This window comes from Pteropus alecto, unplaced genomic scaffold, assembly GCF_000325575.1.
Source record: "Pteropus alecto unplaced genomic scaffold, ASM32557v1 scaffold166, whole genome shotgun sequence".
Taxonomy (NCBI): domain Eukaryota; kingdom Metazoa; phylum Chordata; class Mammalia; order Chiroptera; family Pteropodidae; genus Pteropus; species Pteropus alecto.
Genome location: NW_006439757.1, coordinates 9,875,433 through 9,896,182, shown reverse-complemented (window position 1 = coordinate 9,896,182; position 20,750 = coordinate 9,875,433). Strand labels below are relative to the sequence as shown.

The 20,750-nt window shown below is 32.4% G+C and overlaps 1 protein-coding gene across 7 annotated transcripts in view; it reads left to right on the top strand.

Moving 5' to 3' along the window:
* SPOCK3 (SPARC (osteonectin), cwcv and kazal like domains proteoglycan 3) overlaps window positions 1-20,750 on the top strand; it is a 319,424-nt gene that overhangs the window by 109,019 nt on the left and 189,655 nt on the right. For 3 of the 7 annotated variants that reach the window (XM_006917019.1, XM_006917023.1, XM_006917018.1), the window contains exon 3: window positions 10,038-10,083. The exons of 3 other annotated variants lie outside the window; for them this stretch is intronic. In XM_006917019.1, coding sequence (XP_006917081.1) covers window positions 10,038-10,083 — 46 coding nt within the window. Of the gene's footprint in view, window positions 1-9,924; window positions 9,934-10,037; window positions 10,084-20,750 lie in introns of all 7 variants that reach the window. One more of the 7 variants, XM_006917017.1, reaches the window with a different exon arrangement.

Genomic DNA, 20,750 nt, shown 5'->3' with positions numbered 1-20,750 from the left:
TTTAAATAATTTATTTTATTGTATTTTATGAAAGGTTTGTTCTGCAATGGTTGGGAAGAATAAAGCTGGTTCTTCACCATAAATAGGTTTGAAGCACTGCTGCATAGCATAGGCATACACTGTGCAGTGAAGTTTACCGAATCTTGACATTAAAAAAATGAGTGAAATTTGAAATTCCTTTTCTTGAAAGTTTTGACAATAGAAAAATGAAGTATTCTGGTGTCAAATGACAAAAAGAGTTTCCAGCATGCCCTGTGGTAGCAGACCTAGAAGATGGCTCCTGATGGTCACCACTTCTGGTGTTCATGCTTTTGTACTTGAATTTGGGCAGGACCTAGTGACTCACTTCTAATAAACTTAAAAAAAAAAATGCAATAGTTATGGGATATTGTTTTAAATTAGCTTTATAAAGACTATATTCTCTGTTGGAGGCCTTCCACTAAGGGGAGCCATGGTGTGACCTGCCCTGGGTAGAGGCCCATATGGCAGGAAACTGGAACTGAACCAGCAAGGAACTGAAACTGTGAGCCCAAAAGTTAGCGAGGAACGAAATCTTGCCAAAAATACATGTGAAAGATTGGAAGATGGTTCTTCCTTGATCAAGACTTCAGAAGAGGGTGCATGCAGCTTGGTTGGTACCTTGATTGCGGCCTGTGGGAGACTGTGGCACTCAGCTTAACCATGGCAGATTCTTGACCTTTGGAAATTGTAGGATAAATACGTGTTGTTCTAAGCTACTAAAGTTTGGCATAATTGAGTATGGAGCTGTGGGCAACTAATATGCCCTTCCTAAAAAAGAGTGGGGGTGCCTCATTTACTACTGATGTGCAGAGAATCTGATGGATTCTTGAGGACAGTTTTTTAGCCACTATCCTCCATATATATAATCCTTTACTACTGATTATAATCCTCAATTTTGGTTTTCTGGTATATGAGGCTATTTTTTAAAATTACTATGTTGATGTTTTTGCACATCTTGTTATTTCAGTATTTTAAGAAATCTGGAATATAAAAAGTATTGGGACAAACTATAAGAATATATACATTACACTGAATTTTTGAATTTAATGAAGGATCATTCTTTTAGAAAGTCTTCTAATGCTGAAGATTAAGGAGAAATGCTGGTCACAAAGGAAAGCTTCGAGGGCAAGAATAAATCATACTTTAGTTTAAAGATTTTTACAAACCAATGAACTATGAATGTAACACAGTTACTATAGATAATAGCGACTGTGCCATTAGAATCTCAATTTATACATAATGAAATAAAATGATTATATAATGAAAACATCAAAACTCTTCCTCAAAATGAAAACTCAATGTGAGCAAACCAGCTTTCATTTTGTATCTAAAAATAGATATGTTCAAAAAGATATTATTCACAAGTATTAATCATGATAAGGGACCCAGTTGGAAGTAATTGAAATTTGCTTATAAAAATTCTTCCCTACTATTTTATCAGTATAGAGTCTGAAAAGGCTTATTTTTGGTGCTGGAGGAAAGAAAAAGCACTGAAATACATTTTTGATTTAATAATGAAAAACCTAACACCTTATTTTTTAAGGAAGCACATTCTAAAAATGATAAATTTTATTTTTTGATGTCATTTATGATGATTAAAGTTTATTTTATACAGTATTTAGTTCTTATTTTGAGTATTACTATATTTTCATTGACTGTACCATGCTAATAATTTATATCAGACTGGTAATAAGTTTTTAACATTTATATAACACAGTTTTTTTCAAAAGATCACATTTGATATGATAAATATTTTTATTTTTAAACTATATAATATTTAGTTTCATAGAGTTTTTAAAAATTATGAATTATGAACACTAAGAAAATGATGTTATAAGTACTAAAAGAATGTGAATATGGGAATATTCATTTTGTCCTTTTGCTCCAATAACTAAACAATAACTATAAAGTTTCAATTGCTAATCTGAAAAGTGTTCTAGGATTAGAAGCACTTTTATAATATCTAGAGGCACTTTACCTTATTTGACTTTCTTTTTTAAAATGAGTATCATGATGTCATACAGAAAACACATTTGCAACCTGTGCCTAGGAAACTTTTTCTGTGTAGTGTATCATAAAGATTTTTAGAATCATATTATTCCTTGGTTTCAGATTACTCATCTTGAATTCCTTTGCTAAAAATATAATAGATTCATTTGTAGATTATATCCAAGCTAGTTGATATATTTATGGTCAGAAAGGGGAAATGTAATATTTGGAAAATTTGTAAACCTTAAGGTTTTGGAAATAAATCACACAAATTCAGAACATTAAATACCTAAAACACCTTTTTTTCCCCCCTTTAAAAAAGATTTGTTTTCCTATGTGGAGATAGAGAGGTATTCCATTAAAAGTTGTTTTCTTATTTTATTTATAAGCATTCTTTTATGGGCGTAGTATAGTATAGGATAAATAGTATAGAGTCTTTTTCAGCATAAGATCAGCTTTGTAGGCCTTCATGCTTTGCAAGCCTGTGGTCTCAGTCATAACTACTCCACTCTGCTGTAGTGCCAAAAAGACATAGACGATATGTGTAAGGACAGGTGTGGCTATGTTCCAGCAAAACTTTACATGCAAAATCAAATGGTAGGCCTGGCCCATGGGTCATATATGCTGTCCTGTGGTATCATGTGATGTTTAAGAATGCAGACTCCAAATCACACTTCTGAGGTTCAAATTACCTCTACTTTTAATTAGCTGTGTAATTTTTAAGAGTTTACTTAATTTCTTTCTGCTTAATTTTTCTCATCTGTAAAATAGGAAAGATATTAGAAGCATTTAACTCTTACAGATGCTAAGAGTAAAAAGCTTAGAACAGTTCTTGGTGCATGGTGAGTAACTTCAAGCCATTTTTCTCAAGTATGTTAGTCTTCTTAGAGTTACAGTGATGAGTCTCGATATTTAACATCTTTGTTTATTAAGGCAAAGTATTTTTTGTGTCTTTCCCTGATGTGAATGAATAAAGTTTTATATATCAATGTAAAAGTAGCCAGTACACATTCCATATAGATTCAGAAGGATTTTAACCTCAATTTGCAGATATTTTCAGAGGCAATTGTGGGTTTATCCCAATGGCGCTGTCCTTTTTGCATCATTTATTTTATTTATGTGTTTAGTCTGCGATGAATCAGGGAGCATAAAATAGTCTTTAAAAAATAAAAGGTTCACCAGAGAGTTATAATGTACTCTTTGGTGGTCTTAGGACATCACGTGGAAAATGAGTGGTACTTGGTTAATAAATGTGACACTTGGGGACCGGAACAGGAGTTTATCTACAATATATAATTCCTTTACACCCAGACAATGCTTATTTACTCAATCTTATGATCAAATCACATTAAGTGTTTCTACACAGGAGAGTTTCTTCTTTTGTGAAAATTACTAGCTAAATGATTATACTAGCCATTCTTTCCATGATAGGATGAGATGTGTAAATGAGTCATATAACAATTTCAACAAAATGGTTTCCACTGCTAATTTTTAGCTTATGGAACTAGCTTACAGAACTAGCAGTGCTATTGAGACAGAGCAAGCAATAAGAGTTGATTTTTTTGAGAGCGTTTGGGAGACATAATCACAAAATACAGAAATCCTAGGAAACTTATCTTCCCACTCCTCAATATAGATTCACGCAATCATCACCATACTCTTTATTTCTGTGTACATATAAAACGTTTAACAAAGTTTTTGTCAATAAGTGGAGCAATAGCTTATTATCGTTGCTTTGATTCCGGAGATTTGAATCAAAAACTGTCATTGTTGTGGGTTAAAAATTAGTGGTCATCTTGTCTTTTTATTTCCCCAAAATATAAATATTTTGTTTGTTTGGCCCAATCTCTCCTTCCCCAGAGAGGACTAGGGGCCAAAAACACTCCCTAATTCTGGATGTGTTTATGACTGTGTCCTATTTGGGTGAAATTTGAGACCAAGAACCCTTTGTCTCTTACTGGCTTGTGACTGTTTGGAAGCAGACTTAACCAAGTAGAGACCAGTGGGTCAAGGCTGAGAAATCAGGTAAGTAGGTTTAGATGCAGAGTAATTAATGAATGAAAAGTCCAGGAAGAGAAATAAAGTTATTAGATAAAGAGGAAAATCCCAGAGAAGAATGATTAGAGTACAGACTGACATCCATATGCAGAGCCAAGATGCTGCTGACTCCTCAGGATTTGCTCTGAGAGTCCTCTGCAAGGTCAAGTAGCCATGTTCTAAGGCGAAAGCCATCATTCAGCATATGATACCCAGTTGGACTGACATAAGGATTTACCCAGTAGGTCACAGCTTAAATCCTGCAAACAAAGGGCAGTTTGGAGGTTCCGTATTTGTACATCCAAAAACATGCTGTTATGAAAGACATACTAGACAAGATATGGAGAGAGAGTGTGTGTGTGTGTGTGTGTGTGTGTGTGTGTGTGTGTGTGTATTTTTTCATTTTTACAAATGACTAATTTTATGACTTGAAGGCTTTCCAGCTATTCACTACATTTGGCTTCAAAGGTCAGAGGCTACAATAAGATACTAAAAGACTGCTTTCCCTGTGCCTCTTCCACATGTTATAGTCTTCCTTCTAGCATATACCACATATTTTATTCAAAAATTTTTATCTTTATACGATGCCAGTTTAAGAAAGATATTTCTTTATCACATTATAATGATAGAGGACAATCACTAGAATACTCTCCTGGTTAGAATAATAACAGGTGTCAATTTTTAAATGCTTATTATGAACTAGAAACTATACTAATACTTTAGCCATATTATCTAATTTATTCTTTAAACAGCTTGAGGACATTATTATGAATCTTAATTGCCATAAGAGAAAACTGAAGGCCAGTTGAAATATCAGAGTATGTGGTAGACAGACGGTTCTAACCTAGAGTTTTTTGTTGTTGTTAAGAAACCTTACTCTTGGCCTCGATGTCCTGTTATATCTTCCTTTTTGTTTTTCTTCTTCTTTTGTTTCTAATTCATTAATTGAAATTGTTAAGCTAGGATTTGAAAATTTATATAAAGATAAATTTATCTTTAAATCTTCAAAATTATTATTTCTGATATTTTCTCAAATTTTAATTTTTTTATCATAATTCATTCAAAATTTAAAACAATTACCATATGAATGACATCACTGATAAAACACTTGGTTTTGGAAGTATCCATTTTTGGGAAAAAGTTAAAAACGATATTTTAAATATTGTATCATGAATGACATACAGTTTATAAGTACTTAATATAATAAACTATGCCTTAGAATAAAAAATGTTATATCAAGTGGGACTGTCAATTATAAGAAAAACTAAGAGAGAACGGCTTTCTTCTTGTTAAGCATAGTATGGTCTTGATGTCATCACTTTACGGGATAATTCATTGCAAAGACACTGTAATTATAAAGTGTCAATGCATACAATTGTCAATATTGTAACTGAACGTGTGTGTGTGTGTGTGTGTGTGTGTGTGTGTATTTACTTTGTCTCTGGGATTAAGGTTTTTAGATTTCCATAGTCATGTATAAGGTAGCTATGCAAAATTTTAAATGTCTTATTAACCTTATTGCACATGGATTTTTTTACAAAGCTGTAATTGGTTAAAATATATCTGACTTGTGAGATATATAATATTTATCTCACAAGTCAGTCATGATTATAATATTTAAATTTCATTTAAATTTAACACTTATTTTATTTTTGCCATATGTCTCCAAACGTATAATCTCCTGTGTCTTATTTTATAATTATGGAATACTTTTTCTTTAGCTTAAAAATACTTTGTAATAGTTGTGTGATATAAATTACAGAATGCTTATGGGAATATAGGACACAATTGTGTCCAGTAGCTGTCAATAGTACCTGTATTGATTATTATTCAAAAGAAGCATGCTTAGCTAGCAACATCTTTTCAGGTATATATTTTAGAAAGGTTTTATTGACACTATAGCTCTTTATAGCCACTGGAGCAGGTCGAATAGCTTAATAATGGCTAACATAATGCCTGAGCATTATGTTCATCTCTAGGCATTGTAGAGTTCTTAGGTTTGAGACTCCCATTCCCGCTTGGTCACATATCACTGTCTATGAAGATGCTTAAGAAATCCCTGATCTAGTTTGCTCCTCCATATTATTCCTTCAGGCAATGGGAGAATTTATCAGTACAGATGTAGTAGTGAATGAATGAAACAACAGTTGATCTTTGGGTATAAATATGTCCTTCCAACCCACTCCATCTGGATAAAGCTTGATTATAACCAATTATTGTCACCGGAAACTAATTTCTCTATTCTGGCACAGCATGTATTCCCAGCGATCACCTTCCTAAACTTATATCTGTATTTATAAGAAATATATGCTTAGATATTTATGTATGAGTTGTTATAGCAAAATCTTATAAACAATATGAAAGCATAAACATATGAAGAGATAACTAAATGATGATAAATCTATACAAAAGGATATTAGACAGCCATTAAATATTTTGGCAAAACATATTGATACAATTGTAAAATGTTCTTAATAAATGTTACACAGAGAGCTGAATATAAAATTGAATGTATAATCTTATAATAAAACATTTGTGAAGAAAAATCTGTTACTGTTAGCAACCCATTGCTGTAGGATATTTTGATTTATGTATTTTTTTGTGTTTTCTAATCACTACATTGGTAGTCCTCAAATAGGTGATTTTCCCCCTGAGGAAACATTGGCAATATTAGGTGACATTTCGATTTGTCACATCTTGAGGGAGGTCACTACTGGTATCTCATGGGTTGGGAGCATGGATGTTGCTAAACAGCCTGTGATGAACAGGACAGCCCGATTCCCCATTTACAAAGACTTCTCTGGCCCAAATATCAGTAATGCCAAGGATGAGACACTGTGTTCTATATTAAATACACATTTTTTTTTAATTGGGAAAAATAGAGCATTAAAACCACAAGGAAAATGTTTAAATAATAGGACATACAAAGCAAATTTACTTAGGCAGATTACTTTTAAAAATATTAATAAACATTATTTAAGTATAAGAAATTGGCAAAGTCATAATATTAAATTGTTGTTGCTGCTATAATTCACTCATGTAAGCTTTGGAAGACGAGCAACAAGAATTCAGCTTTGCCTGTTGAAACACTTAGGCTTAGTTTCACTCATCTGAACCTGCATTTCTCCAATTGGGGGCATTTTTTGCAGTTGTTATTTTAAATCCTTGCTTGGCTTATTTCAGATCTAAATTAAAGTCTGAGAACAACCAATATTCACACAAAGCTTTTGGAGACAAAAGCAATTGCGCCTGAATGAACACTTATGTGAAAATACTTTTTATTTTTCATCCTGGCAAAATTCCTAAGATTTAATGAGGTGAAACCGTTTTCAGAAAAAAGTCTAGTGATGTGAGAACACAAAGAAAAATACCTAAAAATAGCTGATAGGCTAACTATTTTGCTTTTTTGTACTATATCAGATCCGCACAATGGCCAGACTCTGAGATTGCCCTTGACATAACAAAAAGAACCTGGCTCATGTTTTATATTGTATTATAGATTTTTATATAACTATGGTCCCAAACTAACCCAATGTGATCATGTTTTTCTGAAGGAAGTTAAATTAAAAGTGGTTGAGGTTAGATTTACCATAATGCATTTTACACACACACACACACACACACACACACACACACACACACACAATTCCTGCTAATTTGTAAAGGTGTTGAGTATTTCAAACACTATGTGTTGTGTCAAACGTGTTGGTTTCATGTTATCAGGCTTCAGTTCAATAAACATCAGTTCTACACTTATTCCCGCTTCTAGAACTGTGATACTTAAACGGATGGTGTCATTATTTCAATAGAAACTTACCTACATCTTCTTGAGTGATGCCACTGGTAGCTTGTACCACTTCAGAATAGTCTGAGGTGATAGCAGAAATACTTGCCTGGTTGCATTAACTACTATAGTCATAAATGTAGACTTTAAAAAGTTTAATGCAACTAACATTTTTTAAAAGTTTACTGCAACTAACATTTGACATTTGGGGTGAGGGCAGTTTGGACATCACTTTCACAAATGTTATGAGGAGCCCTTGGCTCTTTCTCAAAAAACTAAAGGATTTTGTTAGCAACGATGAGAGTTTGTCCAATGGTGACATCACTCAAAGATACTTAAAGAGTTGAATCTGGCCCTTGTGATTGTCAAGTATGCTTTAGCACCTCCTTTATGCCAGCGAATGTGCTGTTGTTTACATTTTTTTATAACTAATCCCCACAGCACCCTTACCAGATAGGTAGGTATTATTTTCCAACTTTATTCACAAGGTTTTAAGGTTTAGATTAATTACCTTTTCTAAAGTTTTGCAGCTGATAAGTGGTAAAGCCAGCCTTAAAATTCAAGTTTTCTTCTAGATCCATCACTTGTGTGCTCATTGTCTAGCTTTCAGTTATGCTTCAGGAGAAACTCTAGCTCTTCTCCGTGCTCAGAATGAATAAATAGTCATCACCCCCAAACCATGAGATATGATCTAAACAAGAAAGATATTAAATGATTGTGTTATGATTCTCAGCTAAAGTTTAGAAATTTTGAGTGGAGCAATTTAATTTGAAAACTTCGTTTTCTAAGAATTCTGTCATGCTCAAGTTGTTTTAAAAAAGAGATTTAAAGAAGACTCAACAGTCAATATTTATTTAAATATCCAGTGGTGTTATCCTCCTTTAATCTAACCCTAGATAATTCTGCAGAACCTATCGTTGTGGATAGTCATTAACATGCCCTCATCTTAATATAACCCTATCTCAACACAAATAAGAGACTGACAGAGGTGTCTTCTGTGATTTTTCTTGTTTTCCTTCTCTTTCTTTCATTTGAAATTGGTGAGGTGAGCATGCAGAAGGTGGTGATGAATAATTAGTCATAATAAAGGAAAGATTTTGTAACAATTTAAAATTTTTGAATAAATAAATTGGAGAAATGTATTTATTTTCATAATTAAAATATGTGCTACCTTTTCCTCTTTGTACATTGGAGGTTGTTAGCACAAAGATAAGGAAGCAGATTCAAAGACGCTCTGCTTGGCCTTTGTGGATTTCCTATGTTCTGTAGCTTTTCAATGGATTGACCTCGTGGGTCTAAGAGTATTGAGCTAGGAATTGTTTAATCAAGGATCTTCACCACAATGTGCTACCCTTTCCTACTATAGTGAGGATCGCTTATTAATTTAAACAGTGAAATCTATTCTGTTTACCATAAAAGATGATATGTATGAGGTTCAAGGCTTCTAGGATGTAAAAACAACCAATAAAATATAGTCAACTTGGCTTTTCTCTTTTAAAATGATTTTCAGTATACATTACCCCACTTCTGTGTTGTATGGTCACATTTACTAACTATATGATAAATATATCGATGATTCTTTTCCCAAAGATTTAAACTTTGGGCAAGATTGAGTTAGGTTTGCATCTTTTTTTTCAAGCTTCCGATTGCATTTTGAACTCCTTAGATAGTCAATTAACAAGTGGCTGATTTGTGTAAAGTATATTTGTACACATAGGCTAGTGCAGAATCACTGGATATTTCCTCTGCTATATTAATGGTTCCATTTACTATTGTACTAGTAGAAAATGAAGTTGTATAAATGGAAACTGGTAAAATACCTTTATAGCTTATTAGCTTAAGGTAATTATCTGCATGCTATATTGCACTTTGAATGGCAATTAAAAGTATTGCATTATAATATTTAGATATAGTGGCAACCAAAAATAGTTAAATTGTTATAGTAAACTTTGACTCACAATTTATTGAAAATGAACACATTTTTTGAAAGACATTTCTATAACATGTAAACATTGTGTTCCCTTTTGATAACTGTTGTTTTTCTCTTCTTTCTTTATTTTTTATTTTTTATAATTTGCTGCTTGCCATTGCAGGAAGTAGAGGTTTGTATTCAGCTTCTGTATTTCATATTTTATTTTAGATTTTATATGAATGTTTACATTTTTATTACTCATATACACTCAATTCACATTATTTTCCCCCTTAGGATGATTATTTCCGTACTTGGAGTCCAGGAAAGGCCTTTGATCAAGGTAAGAATCTAATAATTTTAAAATAAAAAATTTTATGTGTTTATTTTTAATCACTGTATTTTAAACACGATATTGTTTAGTTAGATTTTAAAATACTAAATGGAGAGCTTAGATGAATGGAAAAATTTATGCAATAATTACTTTAATTTCAGCTGTAGTTAGAAATAAGTTAATTAAATATCATGATTATGTCAGGATACTCTTATTTTTAGGTACACATTTTGGATTACTGATTCGGGCTTGAGAACTATACTGTGCCCATTTTTCTTAGTTAATATGAGTCACTTCATCCAGTTTTTCAATACGCTGAAGTGCATTCACTAGGAATAGATTTATTTGTTTAAAGTTTCAAAACAAACGGCTTTGGTGTCTCTTTTTCAGTTAATATAAGCTTTCATTTTAAACAGAGTCAACTGGTAATTAGACTTAGCTGCGGTCTACGTAAGACCTAAAAGGAAAAATCTTACATATAATTAGGGTTCCTCCCACCTCTTTACACCGTTTGTAGTTCTGGTTTGCTTACTTGAGAACAAAAAGCAGGAAATATGCTTAAAAAAGGAAGTTCTCTCATATGTGAAATGAGAATGAAAACATCAAACTCAATGCGATCATAATTATATAAATAATTAAATAGATTTGTGTACTAATTTGTACAGTATCAGGACCAGAAACTCTTTTCAAGTTTGAAAGAAAATAAATTTCTACGTTAAGTAGGCTGTAGTAACCTTACAAAAGAGATTTACTCCATGAAGTAGTATCACTTAAAAATAGAAGTCATTATTAAGAATGGGCCATAATGTGTTATTAAGGGAAGATTAGGGTATTTGGCTGTGTCTCCAAACTTCTGACTTCATATTAGTACTGAACACCCCCATAGCCAACCTGGGTAGATCTAGACAGGGGCTGTCATCAACATCAATCTTGATCTGCAATTTGAAACACTCATTCACATCCAGTCCCACCTTTAATATTGGTTTGTTTCTTCTGTACATCATGTGATTTCACTGTTATTTTCCAGTGTGTTTGTGGAATCTGCATTTTAAAATTCTAAAAATATATGTAATTTTAACTTGGCTGCTAATAATTCAATCCAAATACACACTAAAAGACAAGCAATGAAAAAATAATGACATAGAGACTGAGATATATTTGCAAGCTTTCATGGGAAATGAAATTTTAGGATAGAATCATAAACCTTGAAACATCAGAGTTATGTGTGAAATAGATGTTAACAGTTAAATTTGCCATAACTGGTATATCCAATTACAATAAAGATGCTTTGTTTTTTATTTTTGTGTGTGTGATGATGTGTTGACCTCTAAAAAAAAAAATGAAATTAAAAAAGATTGCTGTAGGGAGGCTTCCAAACCCTGATATACTATAAGATTGATTTACTATAATTTTCAAAGAGGTTTTTAACTTACCAACTTGTCAAAAAAAAACATCATATTTATCAGGCAGAGAGAAAGCTCATGACATGATAATAGCTAATATTTATAAAGTGTTCTATATTCAGTTGCTATTCTAAGTATTTAATATATTAGTTCCTTTAATCTTCAAAACAGCCCTACCATGTAGATGCAGAAGGCGAGGCATTGAAGGAGGTTAAGGTCATATTCCTGCAAAGTTACAGAGTCAGGATTCAAGTCCAGACAGTCTGAACCCTGATCCCCTTTTCCTAACTACTGTGTGGTACTGTTACTCATATAATAGCTCTAAAATGAAATAACGGCATACTAACAGAATTTTAAAGTTTATGCTTTCAAAATAAAAGTTAGATTCAGATACGTGTATTTGTTTTCTGTTTATTTTTGGTTTTAAGTGAAATTAACCAGCTCATTTGTAGTCCATACCAGGAGTGAGAAAGATTATCCTTTTCCCATCTAGCTCTTAATAAGGTATTATCATTTGGGTAGAGGAGACGAGATATGTTCATTTCTAATATGTTTCTTGTTCTTTCTGGTGATAGAATCCTCTACGTACTATTTTCAAAATCTGAGCTGTTGAACCCAAAATAATTTAGAAGACTTTTTGTGGATGTTTATAATTTTTAATATAGTGTTTTTCATTGGTTTATGAACAGCCATAGCATATTAATCAATATAAGTTGATTTTTCACACTTTCTTTTTTGGGTGGTTTGCATATTTCCTGAAATGAGTGACAAAAAATTGACTTGGCATTACATTTTTTATGCTGATATTTATGCCATTATTGTCATATTCATTATAACATTTTACTTCTATTTCTATATACTGCCTCACAAAATATACAGAAATTAAAGTAGCACTAATGAGAATGTTAATTAATATTTCATAATACAAGTGGCAACATTTCTCAGCCCAAAACTTCTCTGTACATATATGCATAATATGAACACACACTCATACATCCATACATAAACATTTACATATTTACACACCCACAAACACATACACAAGTTTGCAGGTGCACCTGCAAAATTGCTTCTAGGTAAAAATCTACTAATAGTTCATACATATCTTCCTTCTGATTTAACTGTAACAGATTTTCCAGCTCATGTAAGATTCTCTTCTTTAATTAGAACATTTCTACTTTGTTTACCTCAAAAAAGTAAGAGTTTGGGGAAAATATAATAATTTAAAATAAATTTAAGTAAAACTATTTTGATGATGATAAATTTGCTGTAAAATAAAAGAAAGCATACCAATGCCAAAAATAAATTGCTTTAGATATCTCTAGGTGAAATTTTCTGTGCCATTCTTCTCTTCATTAGTGTGGCTAATCATGAGTTGTCATGACAGAAATTGACTGAAAAATAGTTTTAATGAGGACATGGATCTTCTTGAATACAGCACAAAAATTCTGTTTACTATGGCAAATGAAAGAAGAGATGTATGGAGGATGCTAAAGTGGTAGCATAATAAATGCTTTAAATAATTTAAGGAATGCTTTGGATAGAAATACTGTAGCTTTAAAAGTAATTACTTCTTTTCTCTTTACTACCTTAACCCTGCCTTACTTTGCATCACAGATTGATCTGGGTGTGTAACTGAGAAATCACTGGCAATTTTAGCAGTATTTCCTGACACTGTTTAGAAAATCTACTTATATTGAAGTGCTATGTCTATGAGGGTCACCTTTTATGCAAAAGGTGCCCTGAGATGAAAGAGTTGGGAAGCTGTATGCGCCTTCTGTATTTACCTAATATTACTCTTCAAGGCAACTTGCAGTTTCTTAACTTGGTATCTACTGTTGCAGTGAATTATAAGAGGTAGACTAATAATAAAGAAGCAGAATTTATGTAGAGCCAGAGATTTCAGGACAAATCGGTTTCATGTTTTTTGGTGTGTTTCACTTGCTTGAGCAGATTTCTGAGGATATGGAATTAGGGACAAGAATTGTAGCTGTGACTTAGATGAGCGCCTTCTGTCATTTCACAGCAGTTTCTTATGCTCTTCTCCTAAATCTGGACCTTTCTGGGAAGGGTAGCCTGACTCCTAGTGGCTCATTAGGTTGCATTTAATTCAAGAAAGATTCCTAAAGAAGTGATGTGTTTCGGAACCGTTGCTAAATTCAAGCTGCCCAAAATCTAGTCAGGAGAGAAAGACACGTGACCGGCTAACCTTGTTTCTAGATGAGCCATTCTTGCAAGGATTGGAAGCGGGGTGAAGAAAAGAATAAACTTTTTGAAAGGGAAGTCATAAGTGCAACTATTTATGTATCATTTCTTCTGTCTTTTCAAGATCAAGTTTTAGAGCTTTATCTGATTCTAATTTTTCTTATCCATTTGTAAAATTTGTGGCATATACCAACAGTCACAGTTTGACATGTCCCTTTGCAAAAAGTCTCTGGCTACAAAGGAAAAGCTGTTGAGATTTCATCTGGAGCTTTTATCCCTTTCAATGAACAGGCTGTTGTACTATTATGACTGTAATTATTTCTGAAATTGAAAAAGGCTAGCATTTGAGAAAATGTACCCCCAGGCCTATCTTTTCCTTCTTAAAATATATTACCATACTTCTTAAGGCATGGTATAAATGGATTACACAATGTAGATGTTGTCTCTCTTCCAGATGCCTTTAATTTTACTTGTTTATATGAGGATTTTATTTTTCATGGACTGAGATGGTATTTATTGATAGTAGTCTGAAACAATAGATAGGTCTGATCCATGCTTCACAATAGAGGCATGGTAGTACCACAATACTGCTTTGTTTAAGTGCTTCAGCTTTTGGCATTTTTCTTGTGGAAAAATGGTGTTCCTAGAATTGAAATTAAGTGGGGATGATATGCAAAGATGATTATATGATTACACTATTTTTAAAAAATGCTTTCAATTATTTAAATGCAAGTTCTAAACCATTATTTGATCAACTCATAAGAATTGACATAATTTTTGTCTCATTTTGGAAAAGTTACTTGTTAGGGTACCAAGTGCTGATAACCATGTCAATTTATATCATATGTTAGTTATATCATCCATGTTGGCAAACTTGGCCTATAGCAGCCCTTTGGAAGACCTGCAAAGAAATTGTATTCAACCAGGAAACCAAAAATGCATGTTCATTTACTCTATGTCAGATTTAGTACCTAAGAACTGCATAGGGCTTCTAAGTGGGAAATGTATTTCCTCTTTTCCTAGTTCTGATTTCCCTATACAAGAACGGTATTTAATTTTTTTATACCATAATCTATAAAATATAGAAATCGAGAATCTTAGATTATTTTGTTCTATGTCAAATAGTGCTTTTTTTCTTTATAGATAATATTGTATAAATGTCTTTGTTTTTAATTTAGAGGATAAAATTGAGATCGATAATACTTCATGAAGTTTATATCACTGTAGTCTACACTGGTGTGCAAGAAGGTGAATTATACTTATTTCTTTTTAATGACCTTATGTGTTACTAAATTGTGAATCAAATTTATAGAGTGAGGAGTTGATCAAATATACTTTTAAGGTGTTTAGATATTTAATAAAGTGTTCTTATCTCAAACTTCTTTAACAGTAATAAATATAACAAAGACTGATAAAAACAGTAGATATATACAAGAAGTCACATTTTTAGCAGGATACCTCTACTGACTAAAGGAGTGATGATTTTCAGTCCTACCTGCACATGAGACTTACTGAGCACTTATTTAAAAATACAGTTGCCAAGCTTGGTTCCTGAACATTTTTGATTTAATTTCTTTGAGGCAGATTCAGGTCACTGTGTGTGTGTTTAATTTAAAAAATTCTGATAAGATATATATACTCAAAATTTACTATTTTAACCATTTTAAGTATACAGTTCAATGCTATATATTCATAATGTGTAGCCATCACCATCAATCTCCAGAACTGTTCCATTTTCCCAAACTGAAACTCTGTACTTGTTAAATAGTAACTCCCCATTACTCTCTCTTCCCAACCCCTGGCAACCACATTGAACTTACTGTCTCTATGAATTGTACTACCCAACGTATCTCATATGAATGAAATCATATAGTATTTGGGCTTTGTGACTGCTTTATTTTAGTTAACATTATGTTCTCAAGGTTCATTCATGTTGTATAATCTGTCAGAATTTCCTTCCTTTTCAGGGCTGAATAATATTCTATTGCATGCATGTATCACATTTGTTTATTCATTCATCCACGATGGACACTTGGGTTGCTTCCACATTTTGGTTATTGTGAAAATGCAGTTAAGGACATTAGTGTATAGATATCTGTCTGAATCTCTGTTTTCAGTTCTTTTGAGTATATACCCAGAAGTTACAATTGCTGGATCATATAACAATTCTATGTTTATTATTCGAGGAACCACCATATAATTCTCCATCCTAGTTTTACCATTTTACATTCCCACCAGCAGTGCAGAAAGGTTCCCGATTCTTCACATCCTCATCAACATTTGTTATTTTGTGTTTTAAAAAAATAATATTCATGCTCGTGGGTGTGAATGTGTGTTTTAAATTCCACAATTTATTATTTTATGCAGATACACTTGAGAATCGCAGGGTACAAGCAAAGACTTACCAGTCATTCTGTTGTACAGCACCAAGTTTTTTTGTTAAAACAGCTATTCTTTTGAGGGCAACCAAAATTGTCAGGAAATTTAAAAACGTATTTACTTTTTCAGATCTGGTGCCAGAAGTAGGTGCGAAAGGGTTTGAGAATGGATTGTGGGGATCAAGAAAACCCCTCAACAACAAGCACTTCCTATGTATCAGGTGTTATATATAAGGCAATCATTGTGCGAACCTTAAAAATTACATATGTTCGTTAATTTACAAAGGACGCTGAAGGTGAGAGAGATTGATGAATGTAACAAAGCTAGTAAGAGTTGTAGCTAGGTTTGAAATCTTGCATTAGTAGATTTTGAAGTTCATTTTCTCTTTTATTACATAATACTGCTTTAGATTTGGCTTATCTGTATGTACATTTGTGGTCTGTGTCAATTCAGATGTTACATCTTTTTATGAAAAGACATGATATGGGAATATAGGTAGCAATAGGGTCAATCATCTGATACACATTAGATCATATTTAGAACTGCTCTAATACTGAGGAAGGAGGTGTTTGTAACTTGTATTCTAGTTTTTTTAATGTGAGAATATAGATTTTAAAGTTACTTATATAATTGTAATCTAATTAGTGAAAGGGTTGCTGGGTTGGGTTTTATTTCCATGGCTTAGGAATAACTTATATTGTATCTATAAGACAAGAAATTATTTCAAGGCAGTATGACAGCTTCTGTGGAATACTTTCTTGAAAGTTACTTTTCACTGAAGTATCTTGACCACAATTCTCACCCCACTTAAATACATGCGTTTCTAGAATATTAGCATTGAAACTTAGAGGTAACTATGTTTGATCATTAATTAAGGAACTTCTACCTCTTTAATATCTCTGGTGTCTGGCCTTGATTTTCTACTTAGATATACCATTCCCTCCTCACATAGCACTTATTACTTGAAAACAACTTCTTAGACTGTAATCCATGTTATTCTCTCCAATTTTTGGCTCTACATATTTGATCAAGAATGAGTAAATTCATCCTTTTATGTGAAACTTATTTGAATATTTTAAAGTAACTCATGTATTCTTTTTAGAAGCTTTTAAATTAGTTTTAAAATTAACGAATGTTTTTGATTAGAGCACTCTGCTGCTCCTCACACAGAGGCCGGAATGCCATGGTAACAATCTTTTCTAGTTTTAACATTTCGCAGATATTTTTATAGACTGGTAATTTTCCTAGTGAGCCCGATATTTTATTTTCTTTCTTTTCAGCATTTTTTTTCTTGATCATTCTGTCCAGGCTCTCTTCTTCTGTGCTTTGGTATTGCATGAGATAGCTGAAATAAATGATTGATAGGCAGGATAGTTGGGTGGGCATTGTTTGGGCAATGTGGTCATAAGTTTGAGTCACAGCTATGGCAACCCAGGCTAAATTATCTTATACAAGTAATTTAACCATAGTATAGTTGTTTCCCTTTAATAAAATATAAATAAATTCCTAATTCAGAGAGTTGTGAAACTGAAAAAAAAAGTACGTAAGACCTATTCACAAAAATACACAAAATATCAATATTTTTCCTTCTCTTCCTCTCATATTTCTTCTGAAAAAGTCACAATTTTTAGTAAACTTTTACTATCTACTTATTTTAAAACTTTTTTTGTACTGATATATATTTATCCATTATGTACAATATTTTAATAACCAGAGTGGTCATGGAAATTATTATATTCAATATTCTGGGACAATAATTATTTTGAGAGTTTATATGAAAAAGTATTTCCCTTGGCAAATTTAGAGAGATTTATAATTTTCAAGGCATTCGATATGGCAAATTGTTACTTTATTATATTAATCAAGATAATTTTATAATTAACACAATCAAATCTATTAGTCTTCTAAGTAGCACAGTATGCTTTGTTAAAAAAAGAATACCAGTCTTAGAGTCAATAAGCCAGGCTTTATTTCCCAATTTCCCAGCTTTTCTAACTATTAATGTGAAACTCAATTTTCTATCATTTAAAAGACAGACTTTTGAAAAAAATTGTATCAGATCTCCCCTGCCCTGTTATAATTACTTTCTTTTTTTAACTTTATATACTCTGATAGAAAAAGTATCTTCTTGAGTGTGGTGGTGTTAGAAAGATTTATCAGTGTTTCACCTGTAAAGCCTTGAAATTTATTTCTATTACTTTTTAAATGAGATGAGAAAGCTTTAACACAAAGGAATTCCTTTAAACCAGATTCAGTAAGTTTTTTTTTTTTTTTTTTTACATAGGCTTTTGGGGGAGGAGAGACAATTTTAGGTTTACAGCAAAATTGAGAGGAAGCTGCAGAGAGTTCCCATGTACCCCCTACCCCTACACATGCATAGCCAACCCCATTATCAGCATCCCCCACCAGAATGGTATATTTGTTACAATTGATGATCCTAAGTGGTGCACATCATAATCACCCAAAGTCCACAGTTTATATTATGGTTCATTCTTGTTCTACATTCTATAGTTTTGGACAAATGTATGATGATGTCGCCATCATTATGATATTTTACAGAGTATATTTACTGCCCTAAAAATCCTCTGTGGTCCACCTGTTCTTTTCTCCCTTCCCCTAACCCATGACAACTACAGATAATTTTTTTTTGTTTCTGTAGTTTTGCCTTTTCTTGAATGTTATACAGTTGGAATCATACAGTATGTAGCCTTTTCAGACTGGCTCCTTTCACTTAACAATATGCATTTAAGGTTCCTTTTTACGACTTGATAATTCATTTCTTTTTAGTGCTGAATAAAGTTTCATTACCTGGATGTACCACAGTTTAATCCATTCACCTACTGAAGAACATCTTGGTCGCTTCCTAAGTTTTGGTGATTATGAGTAAAGATGCTATAAACATCCATGTGCAGGTTTTTGTGTGTGCATAAGTTTTCAGCTCTTTTGGGTAAATATGCAGTAGTGCGATTACTGGATAATATGGAAAGAATATGTTTAATTTTGCAAAGAAACACCAAATTGTCTTTCAAAGTGGCCATACCATTTTGCATTCCCACTAGCTATGAATGAGAATTCCTGTTGCTCCATATCCTCACACCACATATTTGCATAAATTATTTGCCCCTTAGATATTTCTACCTGTAACCATTATAGAGAATCTAAGAATAAATTTGATCAATTATTCTGTCTATTTTATCTAGAAATTCTGTATGCATGTCCAGAACCATGTGATTGTTTTTGATGATACCAAGTGTTTTAATCTTAAGATGAATTTATTAGTTTACTTTATGGAGGGGTGGTTTAAGTATAAAATGCTTTTAAATATGGCTTACTTTTCTTCTCACATACTAACTTTAGATATATTGGTAAATCAGGAATGATCCAATCAGACCACTCATCAAACTTACCTGGGGAGTATTTCATATGCAAATGTGGGAGCCCACACCTTACCAGCTGTTTCATGAGCTCCCTGGGTGGATCCATGGACTTGCTACTTTTCATACATTCCAACAGATGCATCTGACCCAGACCTGTTCCTGATTTGAGTTAAAAAAAAATAAAATGTTACATAACTCTTTATTGTAGTCCTTGTTTTTGTTCTTTTAATTCAGTGTTCTTTAAGCAGCAATTGCATTGTATTATATCTGTTATTTAGGGATATTTTTTCATACATTTGACATGTCTAATTAAAGCACTGAAGAAATCTAATGAATGGAAGAATGAAATTTTGAGTATGCTTTTGTCTTTTAAATATAAGCTGATGAACTTGTTTAGTGCAGTGAATATGATTAAGGAAGTTATATTTAACTACATTAAAATTATAATTTACATTTACCATTTATTGACAGTAATTTGGCTTCTTTATAGAGAGTTTTCCTAGCATTTTCATATATGTTGTTTTATTTGACCCTCACACAGAAAAAAATCTTTTAAGGTTTCTAAGTGGAGTAAGATTGTTGCTAATTCTAACACATGAAGAGACTGGAAATGATGTGGGTTTTGCTTTGCTTAGTCACGCAAATATTGATAAATGCAATTGAGCTTAGAATTCAGATCTAGATAACAGGTCCTGTGCTTTTTCCAAGATATCATGTAGCCTCTGTTCATTCATTAGTGGTTTTATATTAATGGTTTAATAGCAAAAAGAAAAAAGAAAAAAAAATCCTACTTACTTAGCTTATTTTGTTAGAGCATAATTTTCATGAGTTCAAAAAAAATAATAATAATAGTTGTCATTTGTTGAATACCTACCACATACCATGGGCATTCAGTTAATATCCCACTCACTTCTCACACCAACTCTTTTTATTGCCTTTACTTTGCTCCCATGTTTCTTTTTTAAAAATTATTATTGATCCCATCACAAAGAGGAATGAAACTTATGTTCAATGAAGGAAAATCATTTTTCTTTCATGATACAGCTATTCAGAATAAGAACCAGAATTCACATCTATCTCATTTGATTCCACATTCTGAGACTTCTCCCCTTAATACACACTACCTCTGAATCATGACCTGGGCTAGCATTTATGCCAGAGGGCCTGGCTACATCCATGAGCAATCATTGTAGCTTTAAGTTAGACTTCATGAGGAAGCTGCCTTTGCCATTAGAAAAAGGGCTGAATTCTTGTCGCTCACTGTAACTGTATATGAATAATTTAATCACGTTGGTCTTCTAATTTCTGATTT